The sequence below is a fragment of the Schistocerca cancellata genome, chromosome 8 (assembly GCF_023864275.1).
Source record: "Schistocerca cancellata isolate TAMUIC-IGC-003103 chromosome 8, iqSchCanc2.1, whole genome shotgun sequence".
NCBI lineage: Eukaryota > Metazoa > Arthropoda > Insecta > Orthoptera > Acrididae > Schistocerca > Schistocerca cancellata.
The window spans coordinates 91,729,784-91,750,344 of NC_064633.1; the positions used below are offsets into that span (position 1 = coordinate 91,729,784).

General features: G+C 40.5%; 1 protein-coding gene across 18 annotated transcripts in view; it reads left to right on the forward strand.

Moving 5' to 3' along the window:
* The window catches only part of LOC126095287 (cytoplasmic dynein 1 intermediate chain), a 197,842-nt gene that overhangs the window by 112,422 nt on the left and 64,859 nt on the right, over window positions 1-20,561 (forward strand). For 5 of the 18 annotated variants that reach the window (XM_049910054.1, XM_049910055.1, XM_049910056.1 and 2 more), the window contains one exon: window positions 14,657-14,722. The exons of the other annotated variants lie outside the window; for them this stretch is intronic. In XM_049910054.1, coding sequence (XP_049766011.1) covers window positions 14,657-14,722 — 66 coding nt within the window. The remainder of the gene's footprint in view (window positions 1-14,656; window positions 14,723-20,561) is intronic. 18 annotated transcript variants of the gene reach the window in all.

Here is a 20,561-nt window from a genome sequence, read left to right on the forward strand (position 1 = left end):
TGCTTTAAGTGCTGGAAGTTCGACCATATGCCTCCCCGCTGTGCTTCCAGCATCACATGCTGAGATTGCGGATGCCCATTACATCTCAATACTCCATGTGCCCCACCTCCCATCTGTGTCAACTGCTGTTAGCACCATTCGCCTTGCTCACCTGACTGCAGTATTCTCCAGAAAGAAAGGAAAATCGTGGAGTACAAGACCCTAGACAGGTTGACCTACACTGAGGCTAAGAGAAAATTTGGATGCCTGCATCCTGTGCGTATGACATGATCTTACGCCACTGCTACAACAGTTCTGGCACCATCAGCTCTGCCAACACAGGTCACCTCTCAGAGCCAGAAGACTACACCTGCCCCCTTGATGGTGGGTGGCAATTCCTTCACTGTTGCTCCTGCGCCATCTACTTCAGGAGCAGCACCCCCCCCCCCCCCCCCTCCAAACCATCGGGGACATCTGTCCCCACTTCTAAGCCAGAGAAGCGAGGGTCTTCTTCGGTTTCTTTCGCTAGGAAGGGGTCCGTTGGGTCACTCCCTTCTCAGGTTTCTTCTAGTGGAAAAGACAACACCTGCCAGTGGCCAGTGGCTAAAGGGTCCAAAAGCAGCTGGTCCTAGGGCTTCACACTCATCCTCAGTCCCAGAGACTGAGCCAGTGAAGTCCTCCCAGCCAGTGAAATCCAAGGAGCAGTGAGAGAAATCCAAAAAGAAAGCCCCGGAGACAAAGGAAGTTGCTGTGGCAACCACACCACTATTACCTACAGGGCTCTGTGGCTGAGGATAGAGTGGAGATTTTGGAGGACCTAGATCTTGCGAGACCCTCAGACACAATGGATATAGACTGCTCAGGCAATAAATTGGTGACAGCAGGTGACTTGAGGCATAAACTGCCTCATTGAATGTTACATGCCTTCCCAGTCTCACAATGTCATCCTCCGGTGGAATTGCGGTGGTTTTTTCAACCGCCTGGCTGATCTACGGCAACTGTTAAGCTTTACACTTGCTATCTGCATTGCCCTCCAGGAAACCTGGTTCCCAGCAGTGTGAACCCCTGCCCTCTGCGGCTATAAGGGATATTACAGGAACCGTAGCGACTATAATCAAGTGTCAGGTTGAGTTTGCGTTCATGTCCTAAAATCAGTCTGTAGTGAACATGTGCCCTTCAAACCCCTCTTGAAGCTGTGGCTGTCAGAGTAAGGACCACAGAGGAAATAACTGTCTGCAATGTATATCTTCCTCCAGATGGTGCAGTACCCCTGAATGAATTAGCTGCATTGAATGATCAAATCCCTAAATCTTTCCCACTTCTGGGAGATTTTAATGTCCATAACTTGTTGTGGGTTGGTACCATGCTTACTGGCCGAGGCAGAGATGTCGAAACTTTACTGTTGCAATTCGACCTCTGCCTCTTAAATACTGGGGCCACCACACAGTTCAGTGTGGCTCATCGTAGTTACTCGGCCATTGATTTATCAATTTGTGGCACAGGACTTCTCCCATCTATCCACTGGAGAGCACATGACAACCTGTGTGGTAGTGACCACTTCCCCATCTTCCTGTCACTGCCCCAGCGTCAGGCACACTGGCACCTGCCCAGACGGGCTTTGAACAAGGCGGACTGGGGAACTTTCACCTCTGCTGTCACCGTTGAATCTCCCCCACACGGTAACATCAATGTGATGGTTGAGCAGTTGATTAGCGCAATTGTTTCTGCGTCAGAAAATGCGATCCCTCGCTCTTTAGGATGCCCGAGGCGGAAGGCAGTCCCTTGGTGGTAACAGATAGTCGCTGATGCAATTGAGGAGCATCAGTGACCTCTACAGCAGCATAAGCGGCACCCTTCCCTGAAGCACCTCATAGCCTTTAAATGGCTCCGTGCCCGTGTTTGCTACCTTATCAAACAACAGAAGAAGGAGTGTTGGGAGAGATATGTCTTCACCATTGGGTGCTACACGGCACCTTCGCAAGTCTGTGTAAAGATCAAATCTCTTTTCGGGTACCATGCCCCAACAGCTGTCCCTGGTGTTACCATAAATGGCGAGTTATGTATCAATGCAAACGTGATTGCCAAACACTTCATTGAGCAATTTGCTCGAGCCTCTGCATTGTAGAATTACCTCCCAGCCTTTGACACACGCAAAAAGTGGCCAGAAGTGAAATTCCTCTCGTTCACTACACACTGCAGTGAATCCTATAAGGCCCCATTTACAGAGTCATAGCTCCTCAGTGCCCTTGCAAATTGCCCCGACACAGCTCCTGGGCCTGATCACATCCACAGCCACTTGATTAAACATCTCTCATCTGACTACAAGCGACATCTTCTCGTCATCTTCAACCAGCTCTGGTGCAATGGCGTCTTTCCATCGCAATGGCAGGAGAGCATCATCATTCTGGTGCTCAAATCCTGTAAAGATCCACTTGATGTGGATAGCTATCAGCTCATCAGCCTCACCAGCGTTCTTTGTAAGCTGCTTGAGTGTGTGGTATGTCGGCAGTTGGGTTGGGTCCTGGAGTCACGTGGCTTGGTGGCTCCATGTCAGGGCAGCTTCCACCAGGGTTGCTCTACCACTGATAATTTTGTGTCCATTGAGTCTGCCATCCGAACAGCCTTTTCCAGGCGGCAATACTTGATTGCCTTCTTTTTTGACTTACGTAAAGCATACGACACGACTTGGCGACATCATATCCTTGCCACATTGTATGAGTGGGGTCTCCGGGCCACTCCTGATTTTTATCCAAAACTTCCTGTGGCTCCGTACTTTCCATACCCAAGTTGGTTACTCCCATAGTTCCATCCTTATCCAGGAGAATGGAGTCCCGCAGGGCTCTGTATTGAATGTGTGTGTATTTTTAGTGACCATTAACGGTCTAGCAGCAGCTGTCGGGGCTTCTGTCTCACCTTCTCTGTATGCAGACAACTTCTGCATTTCGTACTGCTGCTCCTGTACTGTTGTTGCTGAGCAGCACCTCCAGGGAGCCATCCACAAGGCGCAGTCATGGGCTCTAGCCCATGGCTTCCGGTTTTCAGCTGCAAAGTCGTGTGTCGTGCACATCTGTCGGCATCGTACTGTTGATCCAGAACCCGCACTTAACCTTAATGACTATTCTTAGTGGAGACATATCAATTCCTAGGACTAGTTTTTGATGCTCGATTGACTTGGCTCCCTCGTCTTCATCAGCCTAAGCAGTAGTGCTGGCAGCACATCAATGCCCTCCGTTGCCTGAGCAACACCAATTGGGGTGCAGATTGCTGTATGCTTCTGCAGCTCTACAGCTCTACAGAGCCCTTGCCAATCCTGCATCGACTACAGGAGTGTGGTTTATGGTTCGGCAGTGCCTTCAGCATTGCATTTACTTGACCCTGTGCACCGCTGTGGGGTGTGATTAGCGACAGGAGCTTTTAGGACGAGTCGGGCGATCAGCGTATTGGTGTCCCTCCACTGCAGATCAGACGTGCGCAGCTGCTTGCCAGTCATGTGGTAAACATTTATAGTTCCCCTGAACATCCAAATCACTGTCTCCTTCCCCACCCGTGGCAGTCCATCTCTCGCATTGGCAGCCCAGATTGGGGCTAATGATTGCAGTTCGCCTGCGGTCCCTTCTCTCTGAATTGGAGTCCTTCCCTTTACCACCTCTACTTGCCGTCCATTCACATACACCTCCATGGTGTATGCCTCGGCCGCAGCTTTGTTTGGAGCTTTTGCATGGCCCTAAGGACTCTGTTAACCCCGCCGCTCTCCGCTGTCACTTCCTCTCGATTCTTGACGTGTTCCGGGTCTTTGAAGTACTTTACACCGATGGCTCAATGGCTGATGGTCACGTAGGCTTTGCATATGTTCATGGAGGAGACATTGAGCAGATCTCCTTGCTAGTTGGCTGCAGTGTTTTCACTGCAGAGCTAGCGGCCATATCTCGTGCTCTTGAGTACATGCGCTCATGCCCTGGCAAGTCATTTCTCCTGTTTATTGACGCACTGAACAGCCTTCAAGCTATCGACCAGTGCTACCCTCACCAACCTCTGGTAACATCCTTTTAGGAGTCCATCTATGCCCTGGAACAGTCCCACCATTCCATGGTGTTTGTGTGGACCCCAGGACATGTCGGAATCCCCGGAAACGAACTTGCCGACAGGCTGGCCAAACAGGTGATGCGGAAACCGCTTCTGGATATAGGCATCTCTGAAGCTGACCTACGTTCTGTCTTACACAGCAGGGTTTTCCGGCTTTGGGAGCCGGAGTGGCATAACAGCACACATAACAAACTGCATGTCATTAAGGAGACTAAGAATGTGTAGAAGTCTTCCATGCAGGCCTCTTGCAGGGAATCAGTTGTCCTCTGCCGGCTCTGCATTGGCCATACGTGGCTAACGCATGGTTGCCTCCTCCATCGCGAGGACCCACCTCAGTTGCTGTGGCCTCCAAATGACAGTCGTCCACCTCTTGCTGGACTGCCCACTTTTAGCCGCTCTGCGGCAAACTTTTAACATTCCAAGCAAACTGCCTTTGGTGTTGGGCGACAATGGCTCCACAGCAGCTTTAGTTTTACGTTTTATCCGTGAGAGAGTGTTTTATACTTCAATGTAGGTTTTAGCAAATGTCCTTTGTCCCTCTGTGTACTCCACGCTAGTGCTTTTAGGGTGGAGGTTTTAATGTATCGCATTGTGGCTGACTTTCCCTTTTTATTCTGGTGGTTGGCCAGCCACTGTAATCTGCTTTCATGTTTTACTCTCTTCTGTTTCTAGCATATCTCTGTTGTTTTGTTGTCCTCTTTTGTTCCTTTTAGTGTTTGTTGCCTCCTCTTCATTCTTGTGGCTTTTCCTTTCTTTCCGTTTTGTGTTATATGTTTCATCCGTTTTCTTCTCACACTTGCGGCATTGTTTTATTAGGAACAAGGGACTGATGACCTCGTAGTTTGGTCCCTTCTGTCGTCTTTTAAACCAACCAAACAACTTATTCATCTTTGCTACTGTCAAAGCAATCTCTTGTACTGAACAAGTGCTCATAGCTCTTAAGATATGCAGTTTAGAGCCCATGTTTACTCAACTTTTTCACTTCAAATGATGGTCCCTGTGACATCTCTGAATATCGACATTCCTCCTGAGACATGCTGTAATTAGTACTTCTTCTGTCTTCATTTCCTCCCTCCCTCCCTCCCTCCCTCTTCACTCCACCCCACCACAGTCCACATCCCATCCCTTTCTTTAATTGATGTTCATGATTTGTTATTGGAAACTATGCTGCCTGACCGACTGATAGCATCATAATATGTGACCAGTGAAAAGACAATTCCCGTGAATCTTTCAGTACATCCTTTTTTTGAGATTGACATAAATAATTTGCTTCCAAGCACTGGGAGAGTCCTCAAATTTCATTGTTATGGGATGTTTGTTGTAGCAATAATTAGCTTTGTTGCTATTTCCAAGCAGAGGGATCAACTTTTTGAAACTATCTGTATGGTGATGTAGGCTGAGCTCCCAAGTACACTGCAACCATTCATCCTGGTTGGCCATTGTTTGTGAGTAACTGACGAGAAACAAAATTTTGCAATTTTGTGTGATCTCCACTGTTTTCAAATAGTAGTGTTATACAAATTGGTTGTGCAGCATAATGATTATTATACTAGCCTCATATGCAAAAGGATGTAATTTTGATTCCATTAGGGGCTTTGAAATCTTTGATTCTTAAATCTCTATTGAAATGATTTTGATCATTATTTTCAGTACAGATTTAAAAATATAATATTTCAAACCATCTGATGAGATTTGAACCCATAATCTTTTGCATATGAGGCTCATGTTATAACATTTATGCTACACAACCAGTTTGTAAAGCTGTAGAGCATTACGCAAGATTCTGTTGTTCCCACCAGGGTAAGCCAGGGTAAATGGTTGCAGGGTGTAATAACTGGGACCTACATCACTGGACAGATGGTTTCAAAAAGTCAATTCTGCCACTGGGGGCCTTTTTCTTGTTAGCATGGAATTAAAATTTCTGTTCGATTCAAGATCCTTTTATTAGTCATACAGTTGTATCTCCTCACAATTCTACAAATTGAGGCAAGACTTTTTTGCTACATGCAAGGTGATATCTGTTCTTCAAATTGAAATCCAGTTATCCAAGTTTGTAATAAAATGTAATCTGCATAATATTGATAAATAATTAACCATATTCAACTGAGAAATGTTGGGCATGTATCAAAGGCCTATGTGATAGTAGTTGTGTGCAGGAAATTGAGGGAAGTATAGTGACACAAATGAGACACATTGTAAAAACTGACTTATTACCCTGTTTTCCCAAAAGGCCTCAGATCATGTCAGTCTTATTATCTCTATCCCTCATTATCACCAGTTGTTCAAGGAAGCCTGATGAATACATCTAATTCCCCAATTATCAGTGAGTTTCACCGGACCCATTTAAGCACTTAAACTTTTGAAACCTCTCACTTGATTTTAGTAGATTTGTGAATCTTGACTGTTTTTGCCCTGTGCTTTCACTATTTTCTGGTTATCTTTTCATTGACATAGTGCTGTAAAATCATAGATGAACAAATCATCTACCAGAGTGGCGTAGTGCTTAGTACATCTGCCTAGTGGGCAGGAGACCGACCCGGCTTTGATACAAATTTTCATTCATCGCTTCAGTCTACATATTTATCTTATTATTTGCTTTCTGGTCTGTCTAATCTTCAACATTCTTCTGTCTTATCACATTTTGAAAGCTGGTCTCTTCTCGTCTGAACTATTTATCATCTGTTCGTCACTTCTGTGTAATGTTACACTCCAGACAAATTTGTTAAGAAAATAATTCTCAATGTTTAAGTTTATATTCGAAGTTAACAAATTCCTCCTTTTCATGAATGCTTTCCTCTGCTACTGCCAGTCTGCATTTTATGTCGTTTCTAACTCAGTCGTCAATGAGTTAAAAGTATTTTGCTGCCCACACAGCAAAATGTATTGATTACTCTTAGTGTCTCAGTTTGTAATACAATTCCCGCAGAATTGTTCCTTTAATTTGAGTAAATTCTGTTACCCTTTTGTAACTTGTTGTTATTGATGATGATGATGACGATGATGATGATGATGATGATCTTGTCACCTCTTATCAAGACACTATTCATTCAGCTACTCTTTCCATGTTTTTTGCCATATATGAGAGAATTACAATTACATCATCAAACCACAAAGTTTTTACTTCTTCTTCCTTAAATTTAATCCCTTACCAAATTTCTCCTTTGTTTCCTTTACTAGATGCTCAGTGTACAGATTGAAGAGCATCAGGTAAAGGCTACAACCCTGTTCACTCCCATTTCAACCACTGGTTCCATTTTGTCCTGGGTCTTACCACTCCATCCTAGTTTTCATACAAGTTGTAGATTACCTTTCACTCTGTGTGTGTTATCCTTGCTATCTTTAGATTTTCAAATAGTGTATTCCAGTCAACATTGCCAAAATTTTTCTTTAAATCTTCAAATGCTATAAATTGATGATTACCTTTCTTCAACCTATCTTCTAAGATGAGTCATAGGGTCAGTATTGCGTTGCATGTTCATACGTTTCCCTGGAACCCAAACTGATCTTCCCTGACATTGCTTTCTACCAGTTTTCCCATTGTTCTGTATATAATACAGGTCTGTATTGTGCAAACACGATCTGTTAAATTGATGGTTCAATTGTAGTTATTGCATTCTTCTTGAAATCTGAGGGTATTTTTCCTGACTGATTGTGATTTGCCATTGATTTGTCTTGTAACATACCTATGCTGATTACTCGATTAGAGTACAGGAGGAACATCAAAATTTGGTTAATACAATTTTACTCATATAAAACTATAGTTAATAAGATTGAAGTGTTTTTAAACATTAACGTAACTCTCTTTTTTTTTTTCTTTTGAAAAGATACCTTTACATGTTCACATAACAAGACAACTACATCCTGCTCAGATATTCAGTTCATCGCTAAAGAAGAGTATCGTGTAGAGTTATTTTCAGTGAATCTAGGTTCATATTCAGAAGGTTCTTTGCTTTAAGTTTGTTGTAAATCTTCATTCCCTTATACTGATGACTCTGAACATATAAATTTAAACGATGTGCAGGGAGCATAAAATTTTCCTTATTGTTGTGCAATAAGTTCTGCTATACAAAAAATGATAGTACCGTAAATAATTTCAGATTTTTAAATAATTGATAGCATGACATCATTGGATGCGCAGCACATTTTAATAATTCCTTTCTGTGATTTCAGTATGCACGTTGAGTTGCTTGAACTTCCCAAAAAAAAAAAAAAAAAAAAAGTCAGTGGCATTTTGCCAGTATTTGTGTTTCAAATACAAAACTAGAATTTGTTTACTAGGTATTCCATATGTTTGTTCCATTTAAATTCTTGTGTAGGTTTGATCCAAAAAATTTCACAGAATCCAGTACTTCTAGATTTTTTATTTTAATTCCCTGGTATGTTGACTGTTTTGTTCTGACCTGGATCACATGGGTTTTTTGGGATACTCAGGGTTAAACCAGTGAGACAAAACCATGCTCTTCAATTAATACAGATTTGTCATCTGCAAATAAAATGGATGGGGTATTTAAGATGATTGATATGTCCTTGATGTAAAATTGAAACAAAATGAGTCCTAGCATATAACCTTGAGGGATACCTTGTGTCTTGCCATTCAGATCTTGTTCCTTGTTTCTCCTATGATTTCTTCCTTGCTGCTGCCTCAAAGAGAATTTGCCCCTATGTGTAGGAATACAGCTTTGTAGTTCCTGTTGGATTCGTCATTTGACATTTCTTCTGACCATAATATGTTACTGAGATATTTACTCAGTTATTGAGACTTGTTTCCTGGATATATGTAAATTTTTGCATTTGGTTCTTCATTGTTTTTCAGCTACTGTTACCGATAATGAACACTCGTCTTTGACAGTATTTTCTTCACTACTGCACTGATTATTTAATCTCTTGTTTTATGCCACTTTTGTCCATTTATATCTGTTCATTGATTTACAGTCTTCAGTTTGCTCCAAAACTGCTACTCATTCTCTTGAGGAATGAGACATTGTATCACTCCAGTGATTTTTGCGTCCTTGTCCATTATTAATGTTTTACTCATTTTCTTGTTTATTGTCTGCAACAATTGGTATTTTCACACAACTACAGTTGGCTTGATGCTTAATAATTGTATCTCACTTTTCAAGACGGCTATGTCTCTTAATAGCACTTTTATAATTTTGTCTTTCAGCTTCACTTCTGATGCTAAACAAGCATTTTCTTGTTCTAAGCAGTCAGAAAATGATCACTGAAATCTTCGCTAATGAATTTTAAACATACTTTGGTGCATTGCTCATGTGACCAGAAGTTGCATTTAACACACAGAATTCCCTTAACTAGACATATTTGGTACTTCTTACATGATGCACTGTTTATTTTATTCTTTTTCAGGAGTGATGCGACTCTGCCCTCTACACCCGGCACCATCTTGTTGTGCACCAGATGAAACAGTTTTGCAGTGGCTGGCTTTCCCAACTAACTAAATAAATGTGAGGGTATATCATCTGCTCCAGACACCTTGTCTCAACTTAGGTGTTTCAGCAGTCTGTCAAATTCTTCATACAGTATCATACCTCCAATTTTGTGATCTACTTTCCTTTGTTTTCGTATAATATTGGCTTGAAGTTCATTTACTTTGTATAGCCCTTTGGGCTTTCCCTTGTTTACTTAGTACTGTGTTCGCATCTGAGCTCTTGATACCCATACAGTTGTTTCTCTCTTATCCAAAGGCCTCAGATTGTCATACAAGTGGCATCTATCTTTCCCATAGTCATGCATTCTTCTACAGTGTAGCATTTGTCCTCGAGCCGAAGTGGGTAGCATTTCAAAACAGATTTTGTGTATCTTAATTGCTTAAACTTTTTAAGGTGAGAAGTTTTGCACTCTCTGTCTGTATCATTTTTAGACATCTGTTTTTTGTCTGCTTCATTTGCCGCATTTTTCTATTCTCACACTTTTTTCAGTTAAATCCAGTGTCTCGGTTGTTATCGAAGAATGTCTACTAGACCTCATCTTTTTGCCTTGTTCACCCTTGCTCTCTTTTCTATTTCATCCTTCAAAACTACCCATTCATCTTCTATTGTATTCTTTTTCCCTGTTTAATTCAAATGTTGCCCAATGTTTCAAAGGAAACTAGCAGCAACTCCTGTGTCTTCCAGTTTATCCAGGCCTAATCTTGATTTCCTACATTTCTGCAGTTTCTTCAGTTTTAATCTGTAGTTCATAACCAAAAAATTGAGATCAGTTGATTATTGGCCCTTGGAAATACTTTACAGTTTAAAATTTGGTTTTGAAACCTATGTCTTACCATTTGTAATCTATCTGAAACATTCTGGTGTCTCTTAGACTCTTCCATGTATACAGTCCCAGAGTTGCACCAGACAGTTGCTCCTTTCATTCCCTTCCCCCAAATATTTTCTCCCATTTTTCTTTCCATTCCCACTTTTCAGTTTCAGTTCCCCAAAACAAATTTCCAAATCCCTTAAATTTTTTTATCCTTACGTGTAGATAAAGTTGGCATATAAGCTTTAAATATCATGTTCAGTGTTGATTTCATACCTATCTACGTGATAACAATGTGTTGAACATGCTGTTCATAATAATTTCTCCACATTTCTATTTTCTTTTTATTAGACCTACTCCTGTATGAATGCTGTTTGATTTTGTATTTATAACACTTGTGTTATACAAAGAAAGACCAGAGACCTTCTTTTTCCTGCCGCCACACTTCAGTAATTGTATCCATTGCCACTTTTAAATTCTCTAACTTACCTAACTTACTAAGGGATCCAACATTCCACTCTGCAACACTGTCACTAGTTTTGTTTTTCTGATGACATCATCTTCCTGACTAGTCGCTGCCCTGGGGTATGCAATTATTACTAAGCCATATAGTAGGACTTCACATCCTGGGTTATATAATAGCAAATAATATTGTGTGTATTATATAATAATAAATAATGTGTTTAGATTCCCCTTGCTTTCAGTCATTTACAGTACCAGCGCAGCAAGGCCATGTTGGCTAACATTTCAAGGTCAGATCAATTATTCATCCAGATTTTTGCCCCTGCAACTACATAAAAAGGCTGCACCCTTAATAAGGAACAGCAGTAGTTTATTGCATAAAATTCCCAAAAGTGATGAAAAACGAAGTTAACATCTGATGCGGAATATGTTAGCAAATTCTGGGTATCGTAGCTTGTGGTCTAGTGGTTGGCATCACTGCCTCTGAATTGCAGGGCCCCATGTTCGATTCCCAGTAGGGTCAGAGATTTTCTACACTCGTGGACTGGGTGACTGTTTCCTAGCCATTTCATCTCGTCTTCATTGTCGCCAAAGTGATATTGTATCGAAAGGCATGCACCAGGTGGCCGAACAACCCCAGATGGGGTCTCCCCGACAGAGCCATACTGTCATTTCAGTTTTCATTGTACTGTGTTTGTACCCCATATTGTTGCAGATGTGAAATGTGTACATATGTATTCATGGTTACAGGTTTAAAAAAAATTATTTAATATTTTTGTGTCCTGTTGTAAAATTTTCCACCACTAAACTTAATTATCTGTCTGGGATTAGGTTGTCAACATTGTCATTTTTATGTTAAGATCTTTCTGTAAGTGCAGTTTAGTAAGTTATGCTGACCTTTCCTAAGGGAGAAATTTCCAGCAATACATTACATTGGGCTTACTTAAATATGTTCTGGGTAGTGTCATCACTGCTTTTTCAACAATGTTATGAAAAGGAGAGAGTGCTGCTCACCCTATGGAGGAGATGTTGAGTTGCAGACAGGCACAACAAAAAGACTGCTATACATTTTAGCTTTTGGCTGAGAGGCTTTCTTGTGAAGTAGAAAGCACACTCACATGAGCACTGCCCCTGCTGCTGCAGCCGCAGCCTGTCTGCGACTCATTGTGTCCTCTATGTGGTGAGTAGCAATCTATACTTTTCGTAACATTGTTTTTACTTCATCCTGGACTTTCCATTGTTTGATTTTGTCTAACAGCTATATTTCAGTTATTCAAAGAGAAATCGGAAAATTTTCATTTTAATTTGTAACTTGCACTTTTTACTGACCACATACATCATTGAAATTTCTGTGGCTGCACTGAATGTAATTTCTGTTCCCCATATTGGATGAATTACTCGTCAAAATGTCATCATAAACTAAACCATGAATCCTCTTCTAATATTCACACTGAGTTCTGATTACTGTTACTTGTGTGACAATACTTCTTTCCTGAGAATTCTGTTTTACCTAAATACTTTGTATAAACACATCAACGGATGAATATTGTATGATGTTTATATATTAAATGATATACTGTCACAGCTGATCATTTTCTTACTCTTGATTTGTCAGGATTGACTCTATCAATTTGCACCCTAATAACATTGACTGTCCTTCTGTATTGAGTCATACACTACACTTAGTTGTTGCTCTTTCCAGTGTGCACACTGGTTTGATGCAGCGCTCCATGCTAGTCCATCCTGTAGAAGTCTCTTGATCTCTCAATCTGCATCCATTTGAACCTGCTTACTGCGTTCAAACTATAATCTCCCTCCATAATCTTCATCCTGCTCTCAATCACTTCTTTCCTTAGTCAAATTGACAATTCCTTGATGCTTAAGAATGTGTTCTGTCAACTGATCCCTTCTTTTAATCAACTTGTGCCATAAATTTCTTTTTTCACCAGTTTGATCCAGTACCTTCTCATTAGATAATCAGTTTACTCACTTAATTGTCAGTATCCTTGTGTAGCACATTTCAGAAGCTTCTATTCTATTCTTGTCTGAACTGCTTATCAACAACATTTCACATCCCGAAAAGGCTACATTCAAGACAAATACCTTCAGGAAAAACTTCCCAACACTTAAATTTATGTTATATGATAGTAGATTCCTCTTTTTCAGAAATGTTTTTCTTACTATCCAGTCTACAGTTTATATCCTCTCCACTTCGTCCATCATTCGTTATTTTGCTGCCCAAATAGCTGAACTTGTCACAACCTTTGGTGTGTCATTTCCTCATAAGAATCCTTCAGTGTCTCTCTATTTGACCCAACTACATTCCTTTTTCCATGTTTTACATTTTTTATGTTCATCTTATAGTCACCTTTCAAGGCACTATCAATTCCATTCAGTGGCCCTTCAAAGCCATCTTTTGTCGCAGACAGAATTAAAATGTCTCCAGCATACCTCAAAGCATAAGACTAAATATAATGTGTCTGTTAATCACTCTAAATGAGTTCGTTCATAGAGAATTAATACACTTCAAGTTGGTGCTGTGTCTAATGTCCCCCATCACCCAGTCTCCACCTCACACCTGCCTGCACTGTCACACCATAAGAGTAGAAAGCTATGGAAAAAATGTTTATTTGTATCTGAATGTAAATCGGCAAATGCCAGTAACAAACATCATCTTGAAATTTTAAAAACTGTTTGATTGATGAGAGAAGGTGGTGATTTGTGGTTGCAAGAATGGTTTCTGTCTGGGGAATTCAGAAACACTTTTCGTTCTTCTGTTTACACGATTGTGTAAAAACTAGCCAGTATCCTTTCTTGCAGGAGTGCTAGTTCTGCAAGGTTTGCAGGAGAGCTTCTGTCAAGTTTGGCAGGTAGGAGACGAGATATTGGCAAAAGTAAAGCTGTGAGTACCGGGCGTGAGTCGTGCTTTGGTAGCTCAGATGGTAGAGCACTTGCCTGCGAAAGGCAAAGGTCCCGAGTTCGAGTCTCGGTCGGGCACACAGTTTTAATCTGCCAGGAAGTTTCATATCAGCGCACACTCCGTTGCAGAGTGAAAATCTCATTCTAGCCAATAACAGATTTCCTAGAGGAGAAGAAAGAGGTGGTGGTGGTGGTGGTGGTGGTGGTGGTGAAAGTGAAAGTGGCTTCTAAGTTGGATTTTATATACTGTCTCAGGTTCTTAACAGGCAGTCATACATGATATCATAAGGAAATTCAGTTTCACATCTACTATAAGCAGTCCCAGTAACTGATTCCTTTCATTTAAAATTACGTTAAAGCCAGAAGTAAATAAATAGATTAGTAGTGTAAATTTTCAGTTTTTACTGTCATGTGAAAAAGTAGAATAGTACAGATTATAAATGCAAGTACCACTGCACTTACACAAAAAAGGTCCCTAGCAATGGATTCATTACACTGAACAGATCTCAGAGGTAATATCTGTAAGTATTCAGATATTTTGCCCCAAGCATATAATACAAAAGTCGATGATTTAACTTACCCTTACCAGGTGTTCTCTCTGTTGTAGTTTGTAGTTGAATTCCCTGTCTTGCACACCAAGTAAAAATTGTTCAATTGAGAAATCAGAATTTCCGATATGTTCACTGTTATTTATCCATTGCTTCCTGCATAACCTCCACCAACTATGAATATAATAACAGTTGCAATGAGCCACTGTTACTTGATTCCTACTCCCTTTAGCACCAGAAATGATGCCAGTGTTTGCAGAGTATATCTCCAGTATTACATTGTTTGCTTTCTGCTGAGCCTACACACATTAGTGTCTTTGCTTTAATTTCCAGGCATATTTTGTTTTTTAATGATGGCTTAGTCTGATGTCCTATGTTCCTTTTGATTGATACAACAATTTTCTTGCAAGCTGACTGTGGAGGGTCTCCCCATCATCGTTGCCCACCTGTCTACCTGCGTTCTCTCCGTCTTCTCTGTACGTACTTTCCTGTAACTCTGTGAGCTTCTACCAAAACATTTTTGGCTTCTCATGAAAATAGCTACTGCTACAGCATATCTACATTTGTTGTCATTAAACCCAATGCTAGATCTGTAATGTTAGAAGTGGTTATGTAATATATTTGTACCTAACTGCATTGGTTAAAGCTCTAGTAAAACTGCACAGTAACCCCAAAAATGTGATTTTTTTTCCTTGAGCAATGTTGTATCAGAGATATAACAAAATAATCAGAATTTGAATTTTTCTTAAGATACATAGTTTTACAATTTCCCATTTGAAATTCTTTCATACTTTCTTTTTAAGACTGTCACAATATTTTCTTTGGTTACATAGTTGACACATAATTGAAACAGTTGGCTTTATCAACTACAGAATGGTGTAAAGTTTCTTTCATCATTCTCCTCTATATTTTTTACATAATCAAAAACTCAGTTATAACAGGTGTTTAGTCATGAAAATTAAGCTTCATTGCTCTGAACCTAACCCATTGGTGAAGATTCTTTCCTGTTCTTATACCACTTAACCTCAAGCTCTATAAGGCAGTTACAGTAAAAAGATACATATGAGTTTACCACTTGTTCATAATTAATGTGACTGGGTAATATAATTCATTCAGCATACGGGTATACAGTCTAAAAATTGAAACTGATGTCAGTATTCATTTAGTGAGCCAACTAGTTTTTACATGCCACAGCCATCAGCTCATAGTGAAGGTGGCTTTTCATTTCTTTTCTCAGGATGTACTCAGCATTACTTCTTTGATCATTATTAGCAGAACCATGTTTATTTTTGAAATATGAAACACATTTTTATCTACATAGTTAATGGTGTAAATGCAAAAGTATTACAGTAACATCTTGAACTTCTCATTTGGAAGTTTCTTTTCTTTGTGTCACTTCCTGATAGTGTTTATTAAGTAGTGGATCTGTAGTGTCAAGCTCACTTAGTACTTAACAAGAGATCTTGTTTACAATATGAAAAAAAAAATATATAAAATTGAGTCTCTTGTACAACCCACCTTTACCAAAAGAAATTCTGAGAGTTTTTTGAAAAATTTTCTCTGTGATCTGTTTCTTCTACAAGGAATAATTAAATTTTCTATGTTTGAACAATAAACTGAATTTTCAATTCTGCAGAATTATATTGTGTATAGCAAGTGTATGTGTAATATAGACCATGTCAAAAACTACCAGTATAACTTATTTCCTAAGGATCAACCATTTTGATTACACCGACATCATTGCTTATGAAGAAATATGTACAAAATTAATTTAATAGGTATTCTTTAACACTGTATAATTCCTTTCGCACCAGCTACTTTTTTAGTTTCTTTGGGACTTGAACGTTGTGTATACTATCATGTAGATTTTTGGCCAGGCTTCTTAGTAACATGGCACTCGCATCCCAAGGTCCATTTTCAGTGACTGTCAATCACTGGGATGTGCTTCAGATTTGTTTGTCCTGTGGAAAATCCGAGATGGGATAACAGTAGAATAGATTGCTACTCTCCAGCTAGAGGTGGTGTTGAGCAGCAAATGAGCAAATTGAAAGAAGACTGTTAAATATTATAATCGGAGTCCTCCATCAAATATGGAAGTGCGTGCGCACACACACACACACACACACACACACACACACACACACACACTGTTATCTACAGGCGCTAGAGCCTGACTGCAGTGAGCAGTGATAGTGGCCAGGGGTTGGTTGTGGGGGTTCAGGAGTGGTGTAGGCATGCAGTCAGGCCTCAGTGTCCAGAGACAACAGTAGTCGCACGTGTGTGTGTGTGTGTGTGTGTGTGTGTGTGTGTGTGTGTTTTTCTACATGTGGAGGAGAACTTCATCTGATAGTTTAGGAGATCCTAATACTCTACTTTTAAATATGACTCCTCTGTTTGGTGCATAGCAGTCTGTCCTAATTCATATTGTAGTTTTGTGGTTTAATGTTTGCATTATGAATGGTTGGAAGGGAATCAGCTCTATATAACATACTCCTCAAAGTGCACTCAGCGTATCCTCACCCAACAGACAAACCACCATTAACAACTCTGATATGTGCATGAGAGACAGGAGAGATGTGGAGAATAGTCCAGGTCATTTGCATACAGTCCTATGATTAGGCACAAGCTGTAGGCCACCATCTCTCCTCCCCTTACTGATCAAATACTGATGATGAAAATTCTGTCCACTGCAGGATTCAAACCAGTCTAAGTCTAGTTTCAGAGCAGTTGCCCCTGTAGACAACCATTCTTGAAGGGTGCATTGATGTCTTCGCTATGAAGAGAATTCAAACATAGTATTAGATAACTTGTTGACTCAAATATCTTAATTGCTAACTATTCATTGTTTCCACTGACAGCGTGTGTCCTCTTTTTTACTTCCCCTCATTATTAAATAAGATTGTTGCCTTCATGCATATTTTTGTAATTGACACTATATTTGTAAAAGTGCTTTGCAATGGTGGGAAACAGCTTTGTCTGGTGATGGAAATTCCTTGATGTTATAGTGACTAATTTTATTCATTAAAGCTCATCATGGAATGTAATCTGCAGTACTTGTGACATCAGTGTAATCTGGATAATATGGTTTAATATATGGTACTAGTGGATCCTCAATGTACCATCTCCATCTCGCCAACATTAGTGCTTTGCTTCACTAAATACATCATTTTCCTGCAATGTCAGTACTGTAACACATAGTATTTAATTGTGCTTTAATAACTTTCATTTCCTATTAAGTATTGCTACACTGTGCAAAAGGATTGAAGGTTCATTTTTGTGAAACCCCAAAATAATCTTCCGTTGCAACACACAAGTTGAATTTTGGCTCAAAGGTGCCAACAATCTTACTCTGTAATGGTGCAGAAATGGGGTGCCCTGTGGCATCAGCCTCTGGGCTCGGTGATGCTTTAAACAGCATGGTGTTAACACATGCGGAGAAAATGCCAGAGCTCAGAAGTTCACATGAGGTGTAAGGTGGGTTAATGATATCGTATTGACACCAAATTGCACCTCATTTCTGTCCAATGCCTCTGTGGATGTGTCACGCGAAGGGAAAGTCATCACAGCCCCTCTTATCCCATTTTCACCCCTTCTTTTGATGTCTCTGTGATGGTTCGCCTGGAATCGAAATGAAAAGGCCTCGGGGTGTCATAAAAGGCATCGCTGAAACCTCCCATTCCGTGGGACATTCATTCCCACACATTTTGCTCTCAAAAATAACAGTTCACTGTGCAATGAGCAACAGGCAGATGTTCTTGATATCATTTGACACTGCTGACGCCCTCGGTCATTTAAACCTTTCTCTGAGGATATTGTGGGGTTGCATCCCCATATAATGTGATTGTAGCACTTGGGACTGCAGCACAAAATTTTTTTGCTCTCATGTGTAGGTTGGAATCACTAGGGACTGTTTAAACCGTTCAACAAAATTTGAAACGTGATCTGAAGCAGTAAAGGGCACTTTTGCTTTTTCAACCTATCTTTCTGTCCTCCTGTAGCATGATCGCATGGGTGTGCAACATTAACATGTGCATCAATAAATGACAGGGGGCCCACCTAGGACTACTCAATTTGGCATCACCCCTGATACCACCCACAGAACTTCCTTGAGCACATTACAAATGTAGCTGTCGGAAACCTTGACACCAATTCAGCCTGGTGGCAGCTGTATTGTGTGAGGGTTAAGCAACCCCTTGAGCACTCTTGAGTGCAGTTTGCCTACTTACGGCACTAGAACAGTCGGCAGGCTGAAATGGTGTCAGTTTTTGACAGCTACATTTTTAACGCACTCAATAAAGTTGCATGAGTGGCTCCAGAACAAACTGGCAGTTCTTAAAGGAACCCTTTGTCCTTTTATTGACATGCATGTAATTATTGTACACCCATGTGATCACGCTACAGGAGGGCAAAAAATGGATGGCTGAAAAAGCAGAAGTACCCTTTACTACTTTGGATCACTTTCAAATTTTGACAAATGGTTTTGAAAGTCCCTAGTGGTTGCAGCGTGTACTTGAGATTGAAAATTGTGGATGTGATCATGTTCAATGGGTATGCAGCCCCACAATTTTCTTAGAGAAAGGTCTAATCATCTGAGGATGTAAGTAGTGTGAGAGGATGTCAAGGACATATCCCTGTTCCTCATTGCACTGCAAACTGTCGTTTTTGACTGTGAAATTTGTGGGAATCAATGCTCCAGGGCAAGGGATGGTTTCATTGGTACCTGTTATGCCACATCCTGAGGCCTTTTCAGGTCACGTCTGAGCAGTGAGCAGTGATATGTCTGAAATGTTTTCCTCAGCCACCCATAACAAATCCATAAGATTTCAATGGTGGCTTCATGGTTCTCACCTCCAACACTGAGATAGCAAGAGAAGGGCTGAATTGTGCGTAAAAGGAGTTGTGGTGACCCTCTCATCGTGTGACACATCATCCGTGGCATTGGGCAGAATTGTGGTGCCAATGTGACAACAACAACCAATCTTATAGCTCACATGAACTTATGATCTGTGGCCTTTTTTCTCCCCTCGTGTCTACACCTTGCTGTTTGAAGCATCACTGAGCCCAAGGGTGACATCACAAGGTGCCATGATTTTGCCACCATCACAGAGGAAGGTTGCAGGACTTTTGGAGGAAATTTTGCACCTGCATAACGTTGTGGGAAGCAGTTATGGGGTTTCGCAAATATTATTCTTTATTTGTTTTGTAAATAAAAAACATCTTGTCTTGCTGCACTGTATTTTATTCTCGGAGATGTTTTTCGCCTTTTTTCACTTTAAGGCATCATCAGTAAGATATATAATGATACAGTTATGATACGCTTTTGTTCTCATATGTATTATTCGTAGATTATGAAACAATTCACTTCTTTAATTCTGTGCGTAGTGTATCTGTGGGTAGCTGTGTGAGAAGACATGTCTGTTGACTTTTTTCTCTTTGGTTCTTGTACCTCCAACGTACCAGTGTAGCAGGCCCCTAATAATTTTTCTTACCTCAGTACCATATTCTTTTTGGGCTATGATGGACACCAACTATGTCTGCTTGGCTGCCGACTGTGTTTTGCCCACCTCCTGCTGCCACTTCATTCAGTGCTGCCCCTTTTCCTGCATGTGGGTACCTTCTACAAAAATTATGAGCTCCATAGAGACATTATTGCCTATTTTTGTTGGCAGTGTTATGCATACATAATGATTGAGGAAAAACGGACATCCTTTGGTCTTGCACTAAAATTTGATTTAGACCTGAAGGGGTCCAAATATGTGCCTGGCATCTCCAGTCTTCCTCCTCATATCAGAATTGTCATACGTTTAGTGCAAACACTGACATTCCAGGGGATAATTCTCAAGGTGTTTTTCATTGACCTACATCATTCACAAATCCATCACAGATGGGAACAGATATGAAGGAATTGCAAAATTATTTTTATCTATTTGGCAAATGGCTCTCCACCACATGAAGTAACTGTAAATCCCATTCTGTTGCACCAAGATATCTGAGGATGTCTTGTTCTGCAGAATGTTCAAGGTTGGTAAATAAAAATGAGTGATACTGAAGCTTACCAAAACATCACATGGAGACATCTTTATTGCTGTTGTATATGCACTGTTTGTGTTGTCTCCAACAAATGAGTACACCTACACGTTTCTGACTAAGTTGTTAGGATGTGCTACCTTATAAAATGGCTAACGCAGTTCGTGGGGTGCGCAGTCCCAGTGGCAGGTTGCCCATCTCTCAGCTTTCATTGGCAATAAAAATTTTGTTTTCATTATTTGTTATAATTATAGCCCAAATCTAAACATTTTAAATGCTTTCATGATC